General features: G+C 46.4%; 1 protein-coding gene across 1 annotated transcript in view; it reads left to right on the forward strand.

Moving 5' to 3' along the window:
- LOC147701362 (zinc finger protein RFP-like) overlaps positions 1-20,687 on the forward strand; it is a 396,387-nt gene that overhangs the window by 229,657 nt on the left and 146,043 nt on the right. Inside the window, exon 8 of the mRNA XM_086930058.1 lies at positions 8,974-9,098. Within this exon, the coding sequence (XP_086786184.1) occupies positions 8,974-9,098 (125 nt within the window). The remainder of the gene's footprint in view (positions 1-8,973; positions 9,099-20,687) is intronic.

Genomic DNA, 20,687 nt, shown 5'->3' on the forward strand with positions numbered 1-20,687 from the left:
TACCTCTCCGGGCGCGTAGGGCGTTACCTGAGCTCGTCAGCTCGAAGGCTCAAGGGAGCCGTAGTTACGTACAAAGTTCATAGGTCGCACGCTACTCCACCATTACAGCGTGTGTACCCCAGGAGCATCACGGTAGATGTAGTTTTCTTCAAAGCGGGTGCGTTTAACAAAGTTCCGAAGTGTGATGCACAATTGCAGGCCAACTCTGGACACCGGTGTTTCTGGATTTTTGTCCTTCATCAGCAGAGTGTAGGATGAGTATCAGGGGTTGCTGTGCAGGCTGCCAAAATGTTAACAGGTATGGTACCTCTCCGGGCGCGTAGGGCGTTACCTGAGCTCGTCAGCTCGAAGGCTCAAGGGAGCCGTAGTTACGTACAAAGTTCATAGGTCGCACACTACTCCACCATTACAGCGTGTGTACCCCAGGAGCATCACGGTAGATGTAGTTTTCTTCAAAGCGGGTGCGCTTAACAAAGTTCCGAAGTGTGATGCACAATTGCAGGCCAACTCTGGACACCGGTGTTTCTGGATTTTTGACCTTCATCAGCAGAGTGTAGGATGAGTATCAGGGGTTGCTGTGCAGGCTGCCAAAGTGTTATCAGGTATGGTACCTCTCCGGGCGTGTAGGGCGTTACCTGAGCTCGTCAGCTCGAAGGCTCAAGGGAGCCGTAGTTACGTACAAAGTTCATAGGTCTCACGCTACTCCACCATTACAGCGTGTGTACCCCAGGAGCATCACGGTAGATGTAGTTTTCTTCAAAGCGGGTGCGCTTAACAAAGTTCCGAAGTGTGATGCACAATTGCAGGCCAACTCTGGACACCGGTGTTTCTGGATTTTTGTCCTTCATCAGCAGAGTGTAGGATGAGTATCAGGGGTTGCTGTGCAGGCTGCCAAAGTGTTATCAGGTATGGTACCTCTCCGGGCGCGTAGGGCGTTACCTGAGCTCGTCAGCTCGAAGGCTCAAGGGAGCCGTAGTTACGTACAAAGTTCATAGGTCGCACGCTACTTCACCATTACAGCGTGTGTACCCCAGGAGCATCACGGTAGATGTAGTTTTCTTCAAAGCGGGTGCGCTTAACAAAGTTCCGAAGTGTGATGCACAATTGCAGGCCAACTCTGGACACCAGTGTTTCTGGATTGTTGTCCTTCATCAGCAGAGTGTAGGATGAGTATCAGGGGTTGCTGTGCAGGCTGCCAAATTGTTATCAGGTATGGTACCTCTCCGGGCGCGTAGGGCGTTACCTGACCTCGTCAGCTCGAAGGCTCAAGGGAGCCGTAGTTACGTACAAAGTTCATAGGTCGCACGCTACTCCACCATTACAGCGTGTGTACCCCCGGAGCATCACGGTAGACGTAGTTTTCTTCAAAGCGGGTGCGCTTAACAAAGTTCCGAAGTGTGATGCACAATTGCAGGCCAACTCTGGACACCGGTGTTTCTGAATTTTTGTCCTTCATCAGCAGAGTGTAGGATGAGTATCAGGGGTTGCTGTGCAGGCTGCCAAAGTGTTATCAGGTATGGTACCTCTCCGGGCGCGTAGGGCGTTACCTGAGCTCGTCAGCTCGAAGGCTCAAGGGAGCCGTAGTTACGTACAAAGTTCATAGGTCGCACGCTACTCCACCATTACAGCGTGTGTACCCCAGGAGCATCACGGTAGATGTAGTTTTCTTCAAAGCGGGTGCGCTTAACAAAGTTCCGAAGTGTGATGCACAATTGCAGGCCAACTCTGGACACCGGTGTTTCTGGATTTTTGTCCTTCATCAGCAGAGTGTAGGATGAGTATCAGGGGTTGCTGTGCAGGCTGCCAAAGTGTTATCAGGTATGGTACCTCTCCGGGCGTGTAGGGCGTTACCTGAGCTCGTCAGCTCGAAGGCTCAAGGGAGCCGTAGTTACGTACAAAGTTCATAGGTCGCACGCTACTCCACCATTACAGCGTGTGTACCCCAGGAGCATCACGGTAGATGTAGTTTTCTTCAAAGCGGGTGCGCTTAACAAAGTTCCGAAGTGTGATGCACAATTGCAGGCCAACTCTGGACACCGGTGTTTCTGGATTTTTGTCCTTCATCAGCAGAGTGTAGGATGAGTATCAGGGGTTGCTGTGCAGGCTGCCAAAGTGTTATCAGGTATGGTACCTCTCCGGGCGCGTAGGGCGTTACCTGAGCTCGTCAGCTCGAAGGCTCAAGGGAGCCGTAGTTACGTACAAAGTTCATAGGTCGCATGCTACTTCACCATTACAGCGTGTGTACCCCAGGAGCATCACGGTAGATGTAGTTTTCTTCAAAGCGGGTGCGCTTAACAAAGTTCCGAAGTGTGATGCACAATTGCAGGCCAACTCTGGACACCGGTGTTTCTGGATTGTTGTCCTTCATCAGCAGAGTGTAGGATGAGTATCAGGGGTTGCTGTGCAGGCTGCCAAAGTGTTATCAGGTATGGTACCTCTCCGGGCGCGAAGGGCGTTACCTGAGCTCGTCAGCTCGAAGGCTCAAGGGAGCCGTAGTTACGTACAAAGTTCATAGGTCGCACGCTACTCCACCATTACAGCGTGTGTACCCCCAGAGCATCACGGTAGATGTAGTTTTCTTCAAAGCGGGTGCGCTTAACAAAGTTCCGAAGTGTGATGCACAATTGCAGGCCAACTGTGGACCCCGGTGTTTCTGGATTTTTGTCCTTCATCAGCAGAGTGTAGGATGAGTATCAGGGGTTGCTGTGCAGGCTACCAAAGTGTTATCAGGTATGGTACCTCTCCGGGCGCGTAGGGCTTTACCTGAGCTCGTCAGCTCGAAGGCTCAAGGGAGCCCTAGTTACGTACAAAGTTCATAGGTCGCACGCTACTCCACCATTACAGCGTGTGTATCCCAGGAGCATCACGGTAGATGTAGTTTTCTTCAAAGCGGGTGCGCTTAACAAAGTTCCGAAGTGTGATGCACAATTGCAGGCCAACTCTGGACACCGGTGTTTCTGGATTTTTGTCCTTCATCAGCAGAGTGTAGGATGAGTATCAGGGGTTGCTGTGCAGGCTGCCAAAGTGTTATCAGGTATGGTACCTCTCCGGGCGCGTAGGGCGTTACCTGAGCTCGTCAGCTCGAAGGCTCAAGGGAGCCGTAGTTACGTACAAAGTTCATAGGTCGCACGCTACTCCACCATTACAGCGTGTGTACCCCAGGAGCATCACGGTAGATGTAGTTTTCTTCAAAGCGGGTGCGCTTAACAAAGTTCCGAAGTGTGATGCACAATTGCAGGCCAACTCTGGACACCGGTGTTTCTGGATTTTTGTCCTTCATCAGCAGAGTGTAGGATGAGTATCAGGGGTTGCTGTGCAGGCTGCCAAAGTGTTATCAGGTATGGTACCTCTCCGGGCGCGTAGGGCGTTACCTGAGCTCGTCAGCTCGAAGGCTCAAGGGAGCCGTAGTTACGTACAAAGTTCATAGGTTGCACGCTACTCCACCATTACAGCTTGTGTACCCCAGGAGCATCACGGTAGATGTAGTTTTCTTCAAAGCGGGTGCGCTTAACAAAGTTCCGAAGTGTGATGCACAATTGCAGGCCAACTCTGGACACCGGTGTTTCTGGATTTTTGTCCTTCATCAGCAGAGTGTAGGGTGAGTATCAGGGGTTGCTGTGCAGGCTGCCAAAGTGTTATCAGGTATGGTACCTCTCCGGGCGCGAAGGGCGTTACCTGAGCTCGTCAGCTCGAAGGCTCAAGGGAGCCGTAGTTACGTACAAAGTTCATAGGTCGCACGCTACTCCACCATTACAGCGTGTGTACCCCAGGAGCATCACGGTAAGAATTCATAATATGGATGTCAGATCTTCTGATACTCTTTAAGTGAATAGTTTTTAAAATGGAAACAGTATCCTAAATACCATATTCTTGCTTTTTTATTTCATCATGCCTAAAAATCAGACGGACGTCAGCTTTCCAGTTGGAAGTAATATAAATATCTGCCACAACTATAGCGAAAACACAGAATTCAGTTACCCTTACGTGACTACCCATTTACCTTTACGTGGCTATCCATGAGCTTTTAGGAAGTATTAATAGATTTGAGAAGCAATGTACATAGATGGAATATCTGAATGAAGACAAAGGAAGCCACCCAGCCAGTAATTATAAAGATGACTGCAGGAAAAGAACATATACAGACCATCACTGATGTAACCGGAGACAAAAAGCAAATACAATATGGGTATTAATATGATATGGATAGACTGATGTTTAATAATTTATCCACATGCTGAAGAATTAAAATTTTTGTAAATTACTATCACAAATGCTAACAGATTTAATATGACCAAGTCTAAAACAATTTACTTGTGAGCTGCATTCATGGACACCCCTACGTTTAGTCAATTTAGCATAGTATTTAGGGCACGTCACCAAGCATACCACTTAGCAGGACTGTCAACTTTGGTGACTGATCCATGTACATAACAAACTAGATGCCTAGTAGGTGTTATGGTATGCTGATTTGTATAGTGCACTAATCACCCAAGAGCTACCCAAACACTTGGTCAACATGTGTAGGTGCGTGGTCCCAAGGTGCTTACATGAAGAGCCAGGTCTTCATCTTCTTGAGGAAGTCTGTAAGTGAGGAGGAGGCTCTGCCCGCGCCCAAATTAAAAATGATGTTGCTTAACTGCAGATCCATGATAAAACATAAAACGGAAATACAAGATCTACTGCAGAAACGTGACTTCGATGTATTGTTTCTTACTGAAACATGGTTAGAGGAATCCTCATCCCCCGATATCTTAGAGACAGTACCTCTGAATTACAGTCTACTAAGAATCGATAGGCCTAAACAACGCGGTGGAGGACTTGCACTGATTTGCAAAAAGGAATTGGAATGTACTCTCACTAATAAGGCCATCACAAATAGTGAATGCGGTACATTCTCTATAAAACTGACTCCGTCGACGACCGTTACTGGTCTCCTTATATATCGCCCTCCTGGCAATGCAACCCCTTTTTGCAACCAACTCATAGAAACAGCCACTCAGCTAGCTATAAGGCATAACAACTTTATGATTTTAGGTGACCTTAATCTTCACCTCGAAGATAATAATGCTAAAGAGGCTCAAATACTCAAGACAGCATTACACGCGCTGGGAATAAAATTGCTATCTACCAACCCCACGCATCAGCATGGCCACCTTCTCGACCCTGTCTTTGCCACTTGGGAAGGAATTGAAATGCCCCCCCCGGTCCCTATAATCTGGTCTGACCATCATATAATTACCTTCAACATCCCTACTAATATTACTAATAATGTGCCCAACAAACCACTGTCTACAAAGCGTCGAAACTGGAAAAACTATACCCCTGAACGCTTGATCAGCGAATTAGAGAAGCACCCCCCGCCCACAGGTCAGTCCTTACAAGACACATGGAATAACTACGAACTATGGCTGGGTAAGGCATTAGATAAAATCGCCCCGTGGACTTCGAAGCCCCCCGTCAGGAGAACCAAGTCAGAACCTTGGTACTCGGAAAAACTAAAAATCGCTAAGACCCACTGCAAAGTGACAGAACGCAAGTGGAGAAAAAACTACTCTCGTAAACTTAAGGAAATCTATAAATCGGAACTAAAATTATACCAGAAAATGATAAGAGAGGAAAAAAGTGCCTTTTATCAAATCAGAATTGAAGAGGCAACCAACCCCACGAAAGAACTATTCCGCATCTATAAAGAACTAACAGATACAACATGTTTAGATACGCAGGACACATATTCTAATGACATATGTGAACAAATAGCCGACTTCTTCATCGAAAAGGTTGAGAAAATTCACGCTACTTTCCCCAAACCCTCTATATTAGGAAAGGAGACAAGGACCAAAACCTCCCCTACTCAAAAGTCCACCTTTACCCAATTTACCACACCTGACAAAAAAGACCTGATCAACATTATCAACAGTATTCATTCAGGTTCCCCTAACGATGTGTGCCCACTGGTAAAAAGTAAAGACATCATGGAAAATTTTCTTATTGATCATATAAGAAACATGATAATCCTTTCCTTTCAAGAATGCTATGTACCAGAGGCTTGGAAAACAGCACAAGTCATTCCTCTAAAAAAAAAAACCAATATCCCTGTCACCCAATTCCAAAACCTCAGGCCCATCTCCCTCTTGCCACAATGTGCCAAGATAATAGAAAAAATAGTCAATAAACAACTTATGGCTTTTTTAGAAAAGGAAAATGTACTCCACCCCACACAATCGGGTTTTAGACCTGGCTATTCCACGGAATCAGCTGTTCTATATTCCACGGAATGCATTCGCAAGATGGTGGACGAGGGAGAGACAGCAGCGTTGGTCATGTTAGATTTAAGCGCAGCTTTTGATACTGTGTTCCATGCCACGCTGCTGTCCCGACTTTCGGATATAGGAGTGAAGGACCATGCACTGGCTTGGTTCAAGTCTTTCCTCACCAAAAGATCGTTCCAGCTACACTGCCCACCCTTTAAATCATCTTCTCGTGACGTGAGCTATGGGGTTCCACAGGGCTCTAGTCTGAGCCCTACCTTATTCAACATCTATATGGAGCCCCTGGCTCGCGTCGTAGAGAACTTTGGGGTGGGCATTGCTAGCTACGCCGACGACACCCAGCTTATATTCAAGCTTAACCCAGATAGCGAGAAATCCGCCACCAATTTCTCTGGCTGCATGGCTGCTGTCGCCACCTGGATGGACAACAATTGCCTCCGTTTAAATGGAGACAAAACAGAGGTGTTGGTGGTTGGGAACAAAACTTCAATTTGGTCCCAGGCATGGTGGCCTATGGCTCTGGGTGATTTCCCCCGCCCTGTAGAGAAGGTCAAAAATCTAGGGGTTATGATTGACTCTGATTTTTCGGGAAAATCCCAAGTCAGCAATATAACAGGCAAGTGCTTCGGCACGCTAAAAATCCTGCGAAAAATCATTGATCTCATCCCTACTGAAGCCAGAAAAACGATTGTACACGTGCTCATAACACCTCATTTGGACTACGGAAACGTTCTCCTATTAGGCCTGAACCAAAAGCAGTTACACCAGCTACAATGCATTCAAAATGCAGCCGCCCGCATGGTACTGGGTCTTCCCAGAAGAACATCTTCCAAAGCGGCCTTGTCCAAACTTCACTGGCTCCCTGTTAGGGAAAGAATTAGATTTAAAAGCCTTTGTTACGCCCATAAGATTGCCCACAATAAAGGACCTATCTATCTGAGAAACCTCTTAACTATCCATCGCCCGATCAGAGACCTTAGATCTTCGGGAATGACACAATTCAAACTTCCCCGTATTCTCAGAGCAAAAATGGGGGGCAGATCCTTTCGCTATCTTGGAGTGAAACACTGGAATGCCCTCCCTGTTCATCTGCGAATGGAACCCTCAGAAACTTTATTCAGAGCCAAATTAAAAACTCACCTCTTCCCCCAATAATATATTTCTGTTCCTCTTCCGTCCCTCTCCCTCTGTTAGTTTTGGTTAGCAGTTAGCGCGGGGATACACATTCTGTGCAGCCATGCGCTCTATAAATGCCTTATTATTATTATTATTATTATTATTATTAGTTGAAGGAGATCATTCGGTGTGATGTAGGAGAATGAGTATCCTCAAGTTTTGCTTTTGTGGATGTAGGACATGGGAGCGAGTGAGAGTGAGGCAGACCATAGGTGTCTGGTGTGTTGGGGAAAGTGTATGCAGCTGTTGCATCAGTGGGCATCATCTGCAGTGCCTCCTGGTCACTTCCAAGTGGCAAAGAGTCTGTTCCCTCTGCTTTCAGGTACTTCTCGACTTGAATCCACCTTTGGATTCCACTGAACATTTCCACCTTCTCTAGCAGCGGTACTTTCCTAAAGTCCTCCATATGGTTTAATGGCGGTTTCCGACGCCACTTCACATCTATGCACCCAGCTCTGCTGGGACAGGTATTCTGGTTCCTAAGGTATCCACAGGTGGGGTGGCTCTCCAACCTTCTGTCTTCGATGGGGTTTCTTTAGGGTCCACTGGGAAGAGCCCTTCTTCGTTAAAATTGCAACTGCGACTTACATGTTGATTTGTACGGAAAAACAAGGTTGTGTTCCAACACTGCAAATGACCTCCTTGGGGTTCCTAGATACTCACCTTGGGTGGTTCCTTTGGTCCCAACACTTTTATGTCATCTGGGTACTGTCTTGACTCGAGTTGTGGTTCGCATACCTCTATTTTAGTATATGGTTTGGTCCCCCCCCCCTCCCCCCCCCCCCCCCGGTGACCAGAGTGTATTCTGTGATACTTACCTGTTTCTATTGCAAAGTATTGTGTGTATTGTGTATATCTCCAGCTAGGAGATATCTAAATGTGTTAGTGACTGTCTTATAATAAATACATATTTCTATAACTACACTGTGTGGTTCTTTTTCATTTAATCTATACCTATATGATTATATACTGGTGAAACAAGCTGCTTTACACTCCTTCTAGACTAAGCCTGAAGGCTGCTCTCCACAGCTGCCGCTTAGAGAGCTTTCTAAGGTTGTCTAAGACCAGTAAAATCACTGTAAGGGTTGTCTGATTCAATGCAAGGTGTCCACTCACATAAGTGTTCATCATATACCAAGTTAGCCTCTCACAAGGTTGCTATGCTTTCAATTAATGACATTCATTAGTGTTTGTAAAAATGTTTGGTCTCACTAAGATACTCAGCAGAAGAGAATGTCTTGCTGGATTAAAGTGCCAGTTCTGGGCGAGTTTAAACATCAAGCTCAGGCATAACCAGTGTTACGACTGAGCATAATGCAAATTTCCTCATGTGCTCACTGTTGCTGGGAAATACATTTTTGGAATTACATTCTCTCCCTCCTTTTCAGGTACAAAATGATTGAAAATTGCCACATAATAAATGGTTTACATACATATTGCTGATTGCTTTACAAAGGTTCAACTTTCAGAATTCAACCAGCATTGGTGTCCTTTAATGGGTAATCATTTTGTTTTGATCCCATCATAGGGAGGTAATATATGATGACCCGGAAACTGAAAAGAAATTGCCAGAGAAGAAAAGCAAGTTCTTGCATAAGATTCATAAGATCTTATTCTCGAAGCGGAAGAAAGATAATGCATCTAGTGATCAAGGTAAACCAGACTTCTAAATCCAAGTTACATTTACATGTTTATTACAAATGACAAATTACCATCCCCAACCTTAGCATATCTGTGCCTGTTTCATAGTCTGATCAACTGTCAAAGAAATTAATACCTATCTCAACGAGGGAACATTTTTAACTCCAGTTTTTGTATTTTGGAATAGATTACCTGCTAAATTCTGATTTTTTTTGTTATATATCCACAGCTCATTAACCGAAAGCAGATTATCACCATCCCTTTCTCACAATTCTAGCAGAGCAAAACTACTCTTCTAAATAAAAAAAGTTTATTTAACACTTCCAAATGTATTTACTCGAATGTAGTCCTCCACAGCATCTGTTTTCATTTGTAGGGAGTTAGCTTTCCAGTAATTTTTGCTCATCCATACACAGCCACATAATTTTGACAAGGGGCAGTTTCTTCATTGGTGCTTTGCCAACCTCCCTGCTCTGAGCCACCACATGCATTACTATATCTCCATTCTGTGCTTGTCGGCAGGGTGTGGCCAAACCTACTGAGTGGCAGGAAGCAGGTCTTGGGTAAAGTGATTATGTCAGGCTGGTACAGTGTAACCTGACATGCACACTTTAAGCCGCAAATAAGGAGCCATGGGGAATACAGAACAGTTCCCCTGGTCTCCAAAGGAGTGCTGGGTGCTGGGTGCTGGGTTCACCCATTGCTACCAAGCCCTGTGTTACTCTCACGCTATTTAATGCTAAAACATCATGAGAGCAACACATAGATTGGTTCTCTTTATGGCAGCTCAACCAGGCCTCTCATATAGCAGTCCGGGGTGGGAGTCAGTGTGGCTGGTGAGATTTGAAAGTGGTAGGGCGTAAAATTATTGTCGTACTTCACTACGTTCGCTCACCCGAACAACCTACGGGGGATTCAAGGGGGTTCTCACCCCGTCAAAATTTTGAAAAAAGTGTGGATAAATGGTGCATTTTTAGGCAAATTTGAGAAAGCAAGAAGGTTAATAAAACAATACGATTGAATTATTTGTCATTTAAGAAATTGGCAATTTTTATGAGCTATAGAGGACAATCTGTGCATATGCTGATGTTATCATCTGCCCATATTAACTTTTGAACACACTGAAACAGTCGTAATGGTTTTAACTATGCAATCAATAGATTCATTCACTGTGCAGTGCTGTACATCAATATGATGACACTATTTCCTTAAATTATTTTTCTGTTTTCATGCAAGAAACGCAATTTGACAAAAAAAGTGCAGAAGATATGAATGCATTTCAAGTAGTTCTCTGTGTAAATAATTCCTGTTATTAACAGCAAAGGTTTCCCATGATAATATTTCCCACAATTCTCAGTAGAAAAGCCGTCCCAGGGTCTGAGGTAGGGGTGGGTGCCAGTCCTGCCCCCTCTGGCTTGTGCCACAGCAGAGCAGCTGGCCATACACAGAGATCAAGCAGGCCAGACAGAGGTTGTCAAGCAGAGAATCTGGACCCATGAGGAATCAGGGCCCGATCTGACCTACCAGGTAAGAAGTGGGAATAGTTCTTGCTATTTCATCCCACATTCAGATAGTTCACTGGGTTGTGTTTCAGTTGCAGAAATCTATGTGTAACCTTTAGGGCTTAGGCTCAACTGTTAACTACCCAGCCCAGCCTTCGGTGTACCCATGGCAAGATCGTTTTAGGTTCCTTTTTGGTGGTTTTTCCTTGAAGTATGCCTAGCTTTGGAGAAGGGCTGCAAGGTCGGAGACTGAGGGCCTGAGCATGCCCTTTAGTTTACAGTGCTGTTTGTGCATGTCTAAGAGGAGCTCAATGCCTGCATGCTCGTGATGGAGGCAACATCTTTACGGCAGTCGCATCTGCAGTTCGTCTGCTGTGTAAACTACCCTACAAGTCCTCCACGTCCCTGTACCGTCGTAGCCTCCATTGGCTATGCATTGACAGTCGCTGTAAATTTAAGGCTCTTTGTCTTATACATAAAATTAATACTGGCAAGGCCCCTCAGTACTTGAGATCTTTAATTCATCCGTACCTTCCCTCCCGCACTCTTCGTTCATCCAATCAACATAAACTTCAGATTCCTAGGACGAGAAAAGCCAGAATGGGTGGTCGATCTTTTGCTTTTCTGGCACCATCCCTGTGGAACTCCCTCCCTCTGTCTATTCGGATTGAACCCAATTATCTAAAGTTCCGCAGAGATGTAAAAACTTGGCTATTTGATCAATAATCTTTGCGACATGCACACCTCCCTTGTTGGTTTAGCGCCGGGAAACCTCTGGGTAGCTGCGCGCTTTATAAAATTAAATATAAATAAATAAATAAAATTGAAGAACTGAGGCACTGGCTAAAATCACTGAGGTCCGCACCGGCGCCATGAGCAAGGGGCAGGTAGCATCGGCCTCTATGCGCAGGCCTCAGCGGTCTGTAGGCATTCCACGCTTCCTGTGGTGCTCTGTCTTTTTCTCTCTCTCTCTTTCCCAAAACTGTCACATGAGGAAGCAGGTAGTAGGAGGCAGAATAGACAGCTGGCACCCACCTCCCTGCAGACACCATCAGGCACATAAATGTAAATACAAATACAAAGTTAAGTAGTACACACAAAAAGTCAGTCTTGCACATGCCGATGGGTACATATGCATGCACATCCACACATCTACCATTGGTGAGCAGGCCAGCAAATTCATGGAAATAACAGAGCCAGGGGCCTGCCTTGGCTCTAACAACAAAAGCACGAGATGAGCCATCAGGACATCTGGCATGTAAGTGATAACCCAAACCTCATTATGTAAACAAAGATGATATAAACTAAAAGTTAAATATATTTCTTATGAATGTAAACAAAAAGGTGCCAGTTTGTCACATGTAATTTATATATACTAGGTGCAGCACCATTATTTTAGAATCTGAATGACTATCTTCTCTGTCCCACTTACCACAAAAGGACAATGTTCTGTGTGTCATTATTTCATACTATGTTTAATAAATACAAGTGAAGCACTAAAATTCAATAGGACGTGTATAAAGTGTCAAAGCGTCTTTCCTAAAAATAGTGCAAAGTTAAACGTAATCAAAGGCAGGAGACTATATTAATGTTAATATCACTGCTGGCCCTTGATTTAACAAACAGTAAAGCAAGTGAGGTTCGGCACCTCCGTGACTGACACTGCTTTGATTAGGATAATAGCAAGGAAAATCACATAAGGCAGTTTGCTGCTGGCTACATGTCTACAGGCTGTAACAGGGCAGTAACTCTTGCTTCGTTCATCAGCAGCACAGCGCCAGGCAAGGTGGGGGGTTACGCATAACAGCCCAGCGTTGGGTTCGTTTTTAGGTCTCGCCTAGCATTTCAGCACGAAAGCGATGTCGCTAGAGAGATCTATTGTTATGGACTTGCTTTGGAAGGGAGACAGGACATGTGCAGGAGCAGGAAGTACTGCAATTATAAACGCGCCAGTGAAAACGCATGTACAGACACGCGATGTGCACATCTCCTGTCCCCCTTCCGTCCTCACAAGCCTCATGCAATTTCACTTTTCTTTTCTTAATGCACACAGGCACTCAACTTAGATGTCCTCAAGCCCGGTGAGCAACACGCTTTTTCTTCTAACAGCCTGTCTATCTATCCTATAACAGCTCTCTGACTGACAACATCCGAATTAAAGCAGACCATTACCCTAAATTAGTTCCAGAAAGCTTGAAAACAAACTTCTGCAATGGACCTGCACCGTAAGCCGTTGCAAACCCCATGGGAGAGATCAGGTGTGTGCCTCCCGGCAACCCCTGCTTGTCGGTTAATTACTCTGCCACATAACGCTCACCTGCACAGGGACAGCTCCAGGACACCGGTCCCCTCTCTCTGAAAGTACGTGCAGACACGCGATGGGCACGCGTATGGCGTCTCCCACCGCGCACTTGATTTATTACGCTCGGCCGCTTGCTCCCCCTCCGCGCACAAGCTGTTTGCCTGCTCGGGGTTACTTTCACTTTTGTTGCTGGCTAGTTTATTTTAGCTACGGTCGGCATTTGCACCATAAATCCAAAACTAGTTATACTTTTCTTGGTTATGCCCACGATCTACCTGTCCTGCAGGTGGAAGAGGGCTTCGCTGAAAAACATCTAACTTTGTAAAGCCAAAACGATTGACTTTGTCACAATGTGTTACAGTTAAGAGTCACTTGGGTGCACGTCACTCAGAAGTTCAAGTTGAAGGATCTCTACTATTGGAAGGCTTCGTTGATAATGTATCTTTGGTTCCGCAGACAGTATTTTATTATGTGTCGTATAAGTATATACTTGGGTTGAAGCTTCCCCTCGTGGGAGGGCCATGGATTGGACTAGCGACAAGTGGCGCACATCGGTGAATCATGCACAACAGTTAAACTGACGAAAGTGTTCCGCTATGATAGAAATGCCACAAAGCCGAGAAGTTCACCGAAGTTTAGTATTATAGAAACGAGGAGCCCATTGATCTGCACGAGAGCCTGAAAAAGCCGTTGCCTGGAACCCCGCATGCATCAGGGTTCCAGAGTGCCAATATCAAGAACATTCGAAGACAGGGACATATCAGGCAAGAACCAGTAAATCATTACATAACTATCCATAGTCTACAAAAGACATAAACCAAATCACATTATGACATATCACATAGTAAGTAACACACCTTCACCCTTATAAATATTAAACAACGTCAGAATGTACAGAACGGTTTTCGCGCTGTATCGTAACAAGCACTGTGAATTGCATTAGCTGTGCGAGAGATGCGAGAAGCAGTTTCACGGAGTTTAGCAAACCTTGGCCTTATGCCGCACAACGTGAGGAGCGAGGGTGATGCGCCATCCAGCATTTCACACAGCACTTTCTCCTGCTCTGCTTCACCCATCAGCACGTGCCCGCCTCTTCTACACCTCAGAGGCTGCTCGCAGAATTTAACCCGTGCAGCTCCGAGGAAACGAAAAGCAACAAGGTCACATCACAGATTCAGCAACACAATGGGTACAGAAGGATATTTCAGAGAACAATTTGGCTGTTACCTGAAAGCATGAATGTCCACTGACACGCACACACACGCCCCAACCGTTCACCCATGAACAAAGCCGGGGGATTTATAACTCAGTGCCATCCCTTTTCCCTCTGGGCCTCCGCCCGCGTCCTCCAAATTTCCCGTACGGCCATACAGGCAAAGAAGAAACTCCGAAACAGATGGAGATCCCGTAGTCGACGGAGGCAGGGTGACGTCAGACAAGGAAAGAACAGGTAAATTAAACCAGCATTTTTAGGTTTCGCCTATTATCATTTGCTTGCGAATGTAATAGGCGAGAATTCAAGTGCTCCATCGACTCGTCAAACCACTGCGGTTTTTTCACAGTGCATGTGAGTCACGTGACCACAAAAGCGGGTCACGTGACCACACAAGCACGCGCATCTCCCTAATACGCCTGCCACACTTCTCCTCCCCTCGCTCGCATTCCCGCCCCCCCCAACAGGCTCTCCCGCCCCCATCCGGCTTCCCTCCATGCATCTCCCTAATCCGCCTGCCACACTTCTCCTCCCCTCGCTCCCATTCCCGCCCCCCCACCAAGCTCTCTCGACCCCATCCGGCTTCCCTCCACGCATCTCCCTAATCCGCCTGCCACACTTCTCCTCCCCTCGCTCGCATTCTCGCCCCCCCACCAGGCTCTCCCGCCCCCATCCGGCTTCCCTCCGTCCATTTACCAGGATTGCGAGGCCATTTGCCAGGAGCTCTCCCTGGCCCGCAGCTTGACAATGTAAACTCCTATCGCTACAATACGTATCAGTTTGCAGTTAGTAATCTCTCTTAAACTGCCAATGCACTCCCACCCACACAGAAATAGTACTGCGACTTCCTCATTTCTATCTATGTTTGCATCTGTTTCTCACTAGAGCTAGGGGTTGCACACGCTTTCCCTGGCACAGTCGTACTCCGTTAACATATTGGATTCTACGCATGCCCGCCAGGCTCTCCCGCCCAGTGAAGCCCCCAGGCACCTCGGGTGTAACCCCACCCTCTCGCAGATGCGGGACTGCGGGACTCCTGATTATGGTTACTAAAGGACTTGTAATGCAGTCTGTTCTCCAGGAACGTTTACCTTGCCATCAAGTCCAATGGAACAGTATTTGAAATGTGCGGCAGTGGCTGACTGCATCACCACATGCCGCCGGAGCTTAACGCAGGAACTTTTAACCACAGCGGGCAGCACCTCATCTGTTTACTTGTTATGTAGTGAAATGTGCGACAAGGTGCGTGGCAAAATTAAGAGTGGGTTTGTGACAAAATCTTAATTGAGGGCGGTCGCTCTACACGCATGACGCTGACATTCTAAGAATTGACTCTTGAGGCTTAACAAAAAACGTTCATTGTGATGATATGAAAGTCCCGGGTTCAAATCCATGCACGGCCATCCCACCCCTTCATCCAGTCAAGGTCAACCAAAAAATAACAGGCAGTCCCGTATGAGCTCACCAGAGAGGGGAATCATGTACTCTTGATCAAAGCGCTATAGCGCATTCCCGTTTGAGATGCTAATCAACAACCAGTCAAACATCACTGGCTCAGGTTTCATCATCGGGGCTGCCCCAGAAAGCAGGCACATAATTATATTATTGACATTTCACGTGCGGGGCCTTGGAGTACGCTTTACACACTAGAACCACCACTCCCCTCGGCCCCTCCCCTACAGGAAGGCTCTGACACGCACCACACCCCCTCCCGGGAGCTCCTGCCCGGCCTGTGGTGCAGGCGAGAGGCAGTCTTGACTTCTTCGCCAGTCTCTGGGCCACTTATATTTCTGTGGGAATCCAAAAAGGCCTTAAGCAAAACAAGCACTGCCGTTGCCAATAGGTTTCGCATTTGTAAAGTTGGAGCTATTGGTTTTGTAAATGACATTTTATATTTATATATCGTTATTGGCATTGTCAATAACAATATATAAATATAAAATGTCATTTACAAAACCAATAGCTCCAACTTTCCAAATGCGAAACCTATTGGCAACGCCAGTGCTTGTTTTAAAAGCTGTCTGAATGCAGCAGATTGCAGTGTCTTGCACCAGGTCGTTGTCCAGTTATAATCATGGATGGCAGCCAGACAAACTTGACTAGCATAGTGGTGATTATTCATCACGTCACGTGTATGTGGGCAGTGATGTGAGTGGTGTTTGTGTCAAGCAGATGTAAATTTAAAAAAGAAGGAAACAGCCCGAGGCACAGTTGGGTTCATAGGTCACGCCACATCGCAAGGTACGGTAGGCAAAAAAGGGTCCACAATGTAATTACTCACTGGTGTGTACTCCACTGGACATCTATACGCTCGTTTAAGGTGTAGGGGGACGCCACAAGAGTTCGCTGAGATAACTGGTTTAGAAATGTCATATGCATCTGGCATACTGGTAGGCTGTTGTGACGCAAGTCATTTTTGAGGTCATTCCGGAAACCTTTTTACAATGCCGTTGAACCTCCGTGACGATTCAAGGACAGCACAGCTTGGGTCGTAGTTTTTTTTTACTAATAACATCACAGCTGTGAAACCTCACTCTAAAACTCCCTGCTAAGAGCGCACGGGTCAATTTGTCTCGACGTGTGAGGTGGTCGATTAGAAACTCGCACATCAGAAATGCAGAGTTTGCAGCTGCTTCCGCCTAATATCGTAGCGCCCATTCAGGGATGTTTTTGAAAGTGCCACCCCGGGTCTGGAAATCTGTTCCAGGCGGGCACCCGCCATAAAACTCCTAAACTTCAGGAGTTCTGGTTCTGATAGTTGAACAGAAACACTTCCGGCGTGATATGTTCGGCAGGAGCGGCTGCAGCTAACTTTTATGGAGCAATTCTTCATTTCAAAAATAATGTTCTGTAATGTAACCAGGGGCGGACAGGGGCAGAAAATAGTCCTGGGCACCAAAATAAAAGTGTCTCACTTCGTGAATTAGATAACTAAAGGTGTCGCATTTGCGAGAGTTTGAGCTATTGGTTTTGTAAATGACAATGCCTTTCATTTATATGTTTTCAAAAGCTGCAAGCGGTGCGTAAACACGCAGTTTGTACTTCTAGTCCTTGCTCACGAGAAGCAAGGCTGGCAGTAAAAGAGGCGCAGTTATTGCAAGCCTTGCATCTTGTAGATAACTAAAGGTGTCGCATTTGCGAGAGTTTGAGCTATTGGCATTGTAAATGACAATACCTTTCATTTATATGTTTTCAAAAGCTGCAAGCGGTACGTAAATACGCAGTTTGTACTTCTAGTCCTTGCTTACGAGAAGCAAGGCTGGCAGTAAAAGAGGTGCAGTTATTGCATGCCTTGCATCTTGTAAGCAAGGACTATAAGTACAAAGTGCGCACTCACAGGTTTGCAAAAAACACAAAAAAATGCATTGTTATTTGCAAAGCCAATAGCTGAAACTCTCGCAAATGCAAGACCTATTGCATTGCAAATGCTTGTTAAGATATTGGTCGCTTTTATCCTAGAATTGGAGCTCAGGTACTCACTGTGACTGCAGGAATGAGCGACTCACAGCACTGCAGTGTAACATGAGAGGTGTCACACGAAGCTCAGAGGCAGGCTGTCACATTGATGCCACTGTGTTGTGTTTTTTTTTAAATAATTTAAATGGGGTTAAACAATATGGAATGACACATTGTACACTATGTACGCATAATGGGGAAATAACAGCAGGCTTAGAGATTGGGTGTTCCGCGACAAATTGGCAAATAAAAATGAATACTGTAAATTGAACGTTTAGCATTCCTTCTCAGTATATTGACCTCATACATTGTATTGTCACTATTTCATGCATTTCTATCCTTTCAAAAGTATTCTTATGTGACTTACTGACAGTGCAAATGCATACATATGATTATTAATTGCAATCGATATATTGATTTCTATTAGTGTAGGTGTGGCCGCTGCATGTATAGTGTGACAAGCTGGGTGTGCAAAGGGCACTGTTTAAAAATATGGGGATGGCAGGGTTGCTTTCTTGCATGGAAAACTGAAAATTTGCATTCCAGGAACAAGATTTGATTATTCCATATTCATTAAATACCGTACAAAGCCAAGTAAAAAGCAAATATTGGAGGGTGCCTGTGTCGTTCTACAGAGTAAGTCAAGGCACTAGGTTCCACCATGGGTGCGAACATGCACCTAACGTTAGATGCAGCACTGAACTGCTGCACTGCCCCCACGACCCTTGGCACACTGGCTCCTCACGAACGCCCGAAGACAGCGGGGTGACTTGGTGCTTCTCCAAATGGGATGACCCTGGGCCCTCCCTCCCTGAGATGACCCTAGGCTCTCCCTCCCTGGGATGACGCCGGGGCCCTCCCTCACCTCAGACAGCTGCTGTGCAGAGAGGTGCCCGAGGATCACATCAGACTAGAGCTGGTGTGAGTGAGTGCCAGGGTATACACACTGATAACTAGCGATGCGAACACGCAACTCAACCACAGAAGGTGGCTTTAGCTGAAAACAAGGACCAAAACATCTCTCTGTTTTGCAAAGTGGAGACACGACTGAATGACAAAAAAAGGGTCCTAATTGTCATGCTTCCAAACAAATACTTCTGCAAGAGGCATAAAGCACACAAGAGTTTACAGAAATATTTTCCTGTGCAGGAAAAAATCAAAGTATAGAGGTTTGGCACTGTCAATATTCTCATAAATGATGCATTGGAGCAGGGAAAGCGTTCACCAGTTGCGGCCGGCATGACGGGCAGGATGGCGGGTCACACGGGTTCGCCAGGGGGGAAGCAGAACTGTTGGACTTGGCCCTTTTTGCAGGGTCATCCCTAAACTTTTTACCTTTCTCCTAGCCTTTTTTCTGACATGGTGTTGGTGGTTTTAGGACTCTGTGCACTTTAGCACTGCTGTCCAGTGTAAAGTGCGTGCGCTCTCTGGGTTAAATATAGTAAGATTGGTCTACACCTATTTGGCTTATTTAATTTACCTGTCAGTCCCTTGTAAAATGGTATCTCAGATACCCATGGCTTGAAAACGAAATGCTACTGGTGGGCTTGCAGCGCTGATTGTGCGACCCACCAAAGTAGCCTTTCAAACCTATCACAGGCCTCTGCCATTGCAGGGCCTGTGCGCGCAGTGTCACTGCTGCTGTGACGTGGCACCTAAAGTATGTGCCATGTCCGTGACCCCCCTTTTGCCACATGCCAGTCACCCCTAAGGTAGGCCCTAGCTAGCCCAATTGGCAGGGTGCATTGTAGGTAAAAGATAGGATATTACATTAAGTGTGTGACATGTCCTGGTAGAGACAAAAAGCTATTTTGGTTTCTCACTACTGTGGGGCTGCCCTCCAATAGGAATGCTTTGGGGATTCCCTGATAAGTGTTTCAGTGGTAATTCCTGATATGAGAGGAGCAGTGTGGTCAAGTTTGGTATGTTTGAAATAGTAATAATAACTGCTACGCAATGGTGTGCGAAATTTTTTCTAGCTATTTTAGACATGCCACTTTTAGAAGTTGGCATTTCTGTGTGCTATGTGTCTGCCTGTCTGATGTGAATTGCATGTCTAGCTTTTGTGTGACACGGGCTGGTGAGGTGTGTATAGCTCCAGGAGGGGCAGGGTGAGTCAGCGCTAGGCTGAATGGGACATCTGCATTTGGAGTGATGGGAGGAGAATTCCTTGGTCCCTGAATCGGATGGTGCCTGTCCTAGTGAATGTTGGTTCTGCCCCCCTGTGGTGTGTCTGATGACGAGCCCCCACCTAACAATAGGGAAGAGGAGCCTGGTAAACAGAGAGCTCCAGAACCAGCTGGGACTGGTTTCCCCAGGCCCTGTGCTTTGTAGACAAAGGGCAAAGGTGGAATAAAGGTAGGGGCTGTAACCCCATGAAAAAGGTTGTTTGTGTACTTACCTAGGCTGGGGGGACACTCTGCCAAAAGCGGAACCACCGAGGGACCCTTGACCTGGCTGGTAGGTCACTCCCCCACCACGCAGCTCCCCCTGTGTGTCCTGACCCTGCCCCAGCTGCTGCTGTAGTAGAAGTTGAGGCCCTCCTCCACCCGCAGGCTGCCACCTGCGCCTCATCCCTGGTGGCCAGTGGTAGGCCTTAGGTTTGTATCACTGTCGCTGTCTGTCTGTCTTCCCTGCACTGCCCATACTGTCTTCCGGTGTCTGTGACCGCTGTTGCCTGTCTACCCCCGTGCCTGCATTCTTATCTGTGCCCGTTCTTTTGCCTTCTGCTCCCCTGATTGCACTTGTTTTTCTTGCCTCTGCTTCCCTTTTTGCACTCCTTTTTCGTGCCTTCTGCTCCCCTGATTCCACTCGTTTTTCTTGCCTCTGCTCCCCTGATTGCACTCGTTTTTCTTGCCTTCTGCTCCCCTGATTGCACTCGTTTTTCTTGCGTTCTGCTCCCCTGATTGTACTAGTTTTTCTTGCCTCTACTCCCCTTAGTGCCTCTATGCCACTCGTTTCCCGTAGTTTTTGGTGACCTTTCTGCCCTTTCTTGGGACCTTTGTGCCTCTGTGCCACTCGTTTCCCCCCGTTTTTTGTAACCTTTCTTGTGACCTTTCTGCCTCAGTGCCACTCGTTTCCCCCGTTTTTTGTGACCTTCCTGTGCATTTTTTGGGACCTTTGACCCT

Source organism: Lissotriton vulgaris, chromosome 7, assembly GCF_964263255.1.
Source record: "Lissotriton vulgaris chromosome 7, aLisVul1.2, whole genome shotgun sequence".
NCBI classification, from domain to species: domain Eukaryota; kingdom Metazoa; phylum Chordata; class Amphibia; order Caudata; family Salamandridae; genus Lissotriton; species Lissotriton vulgaris.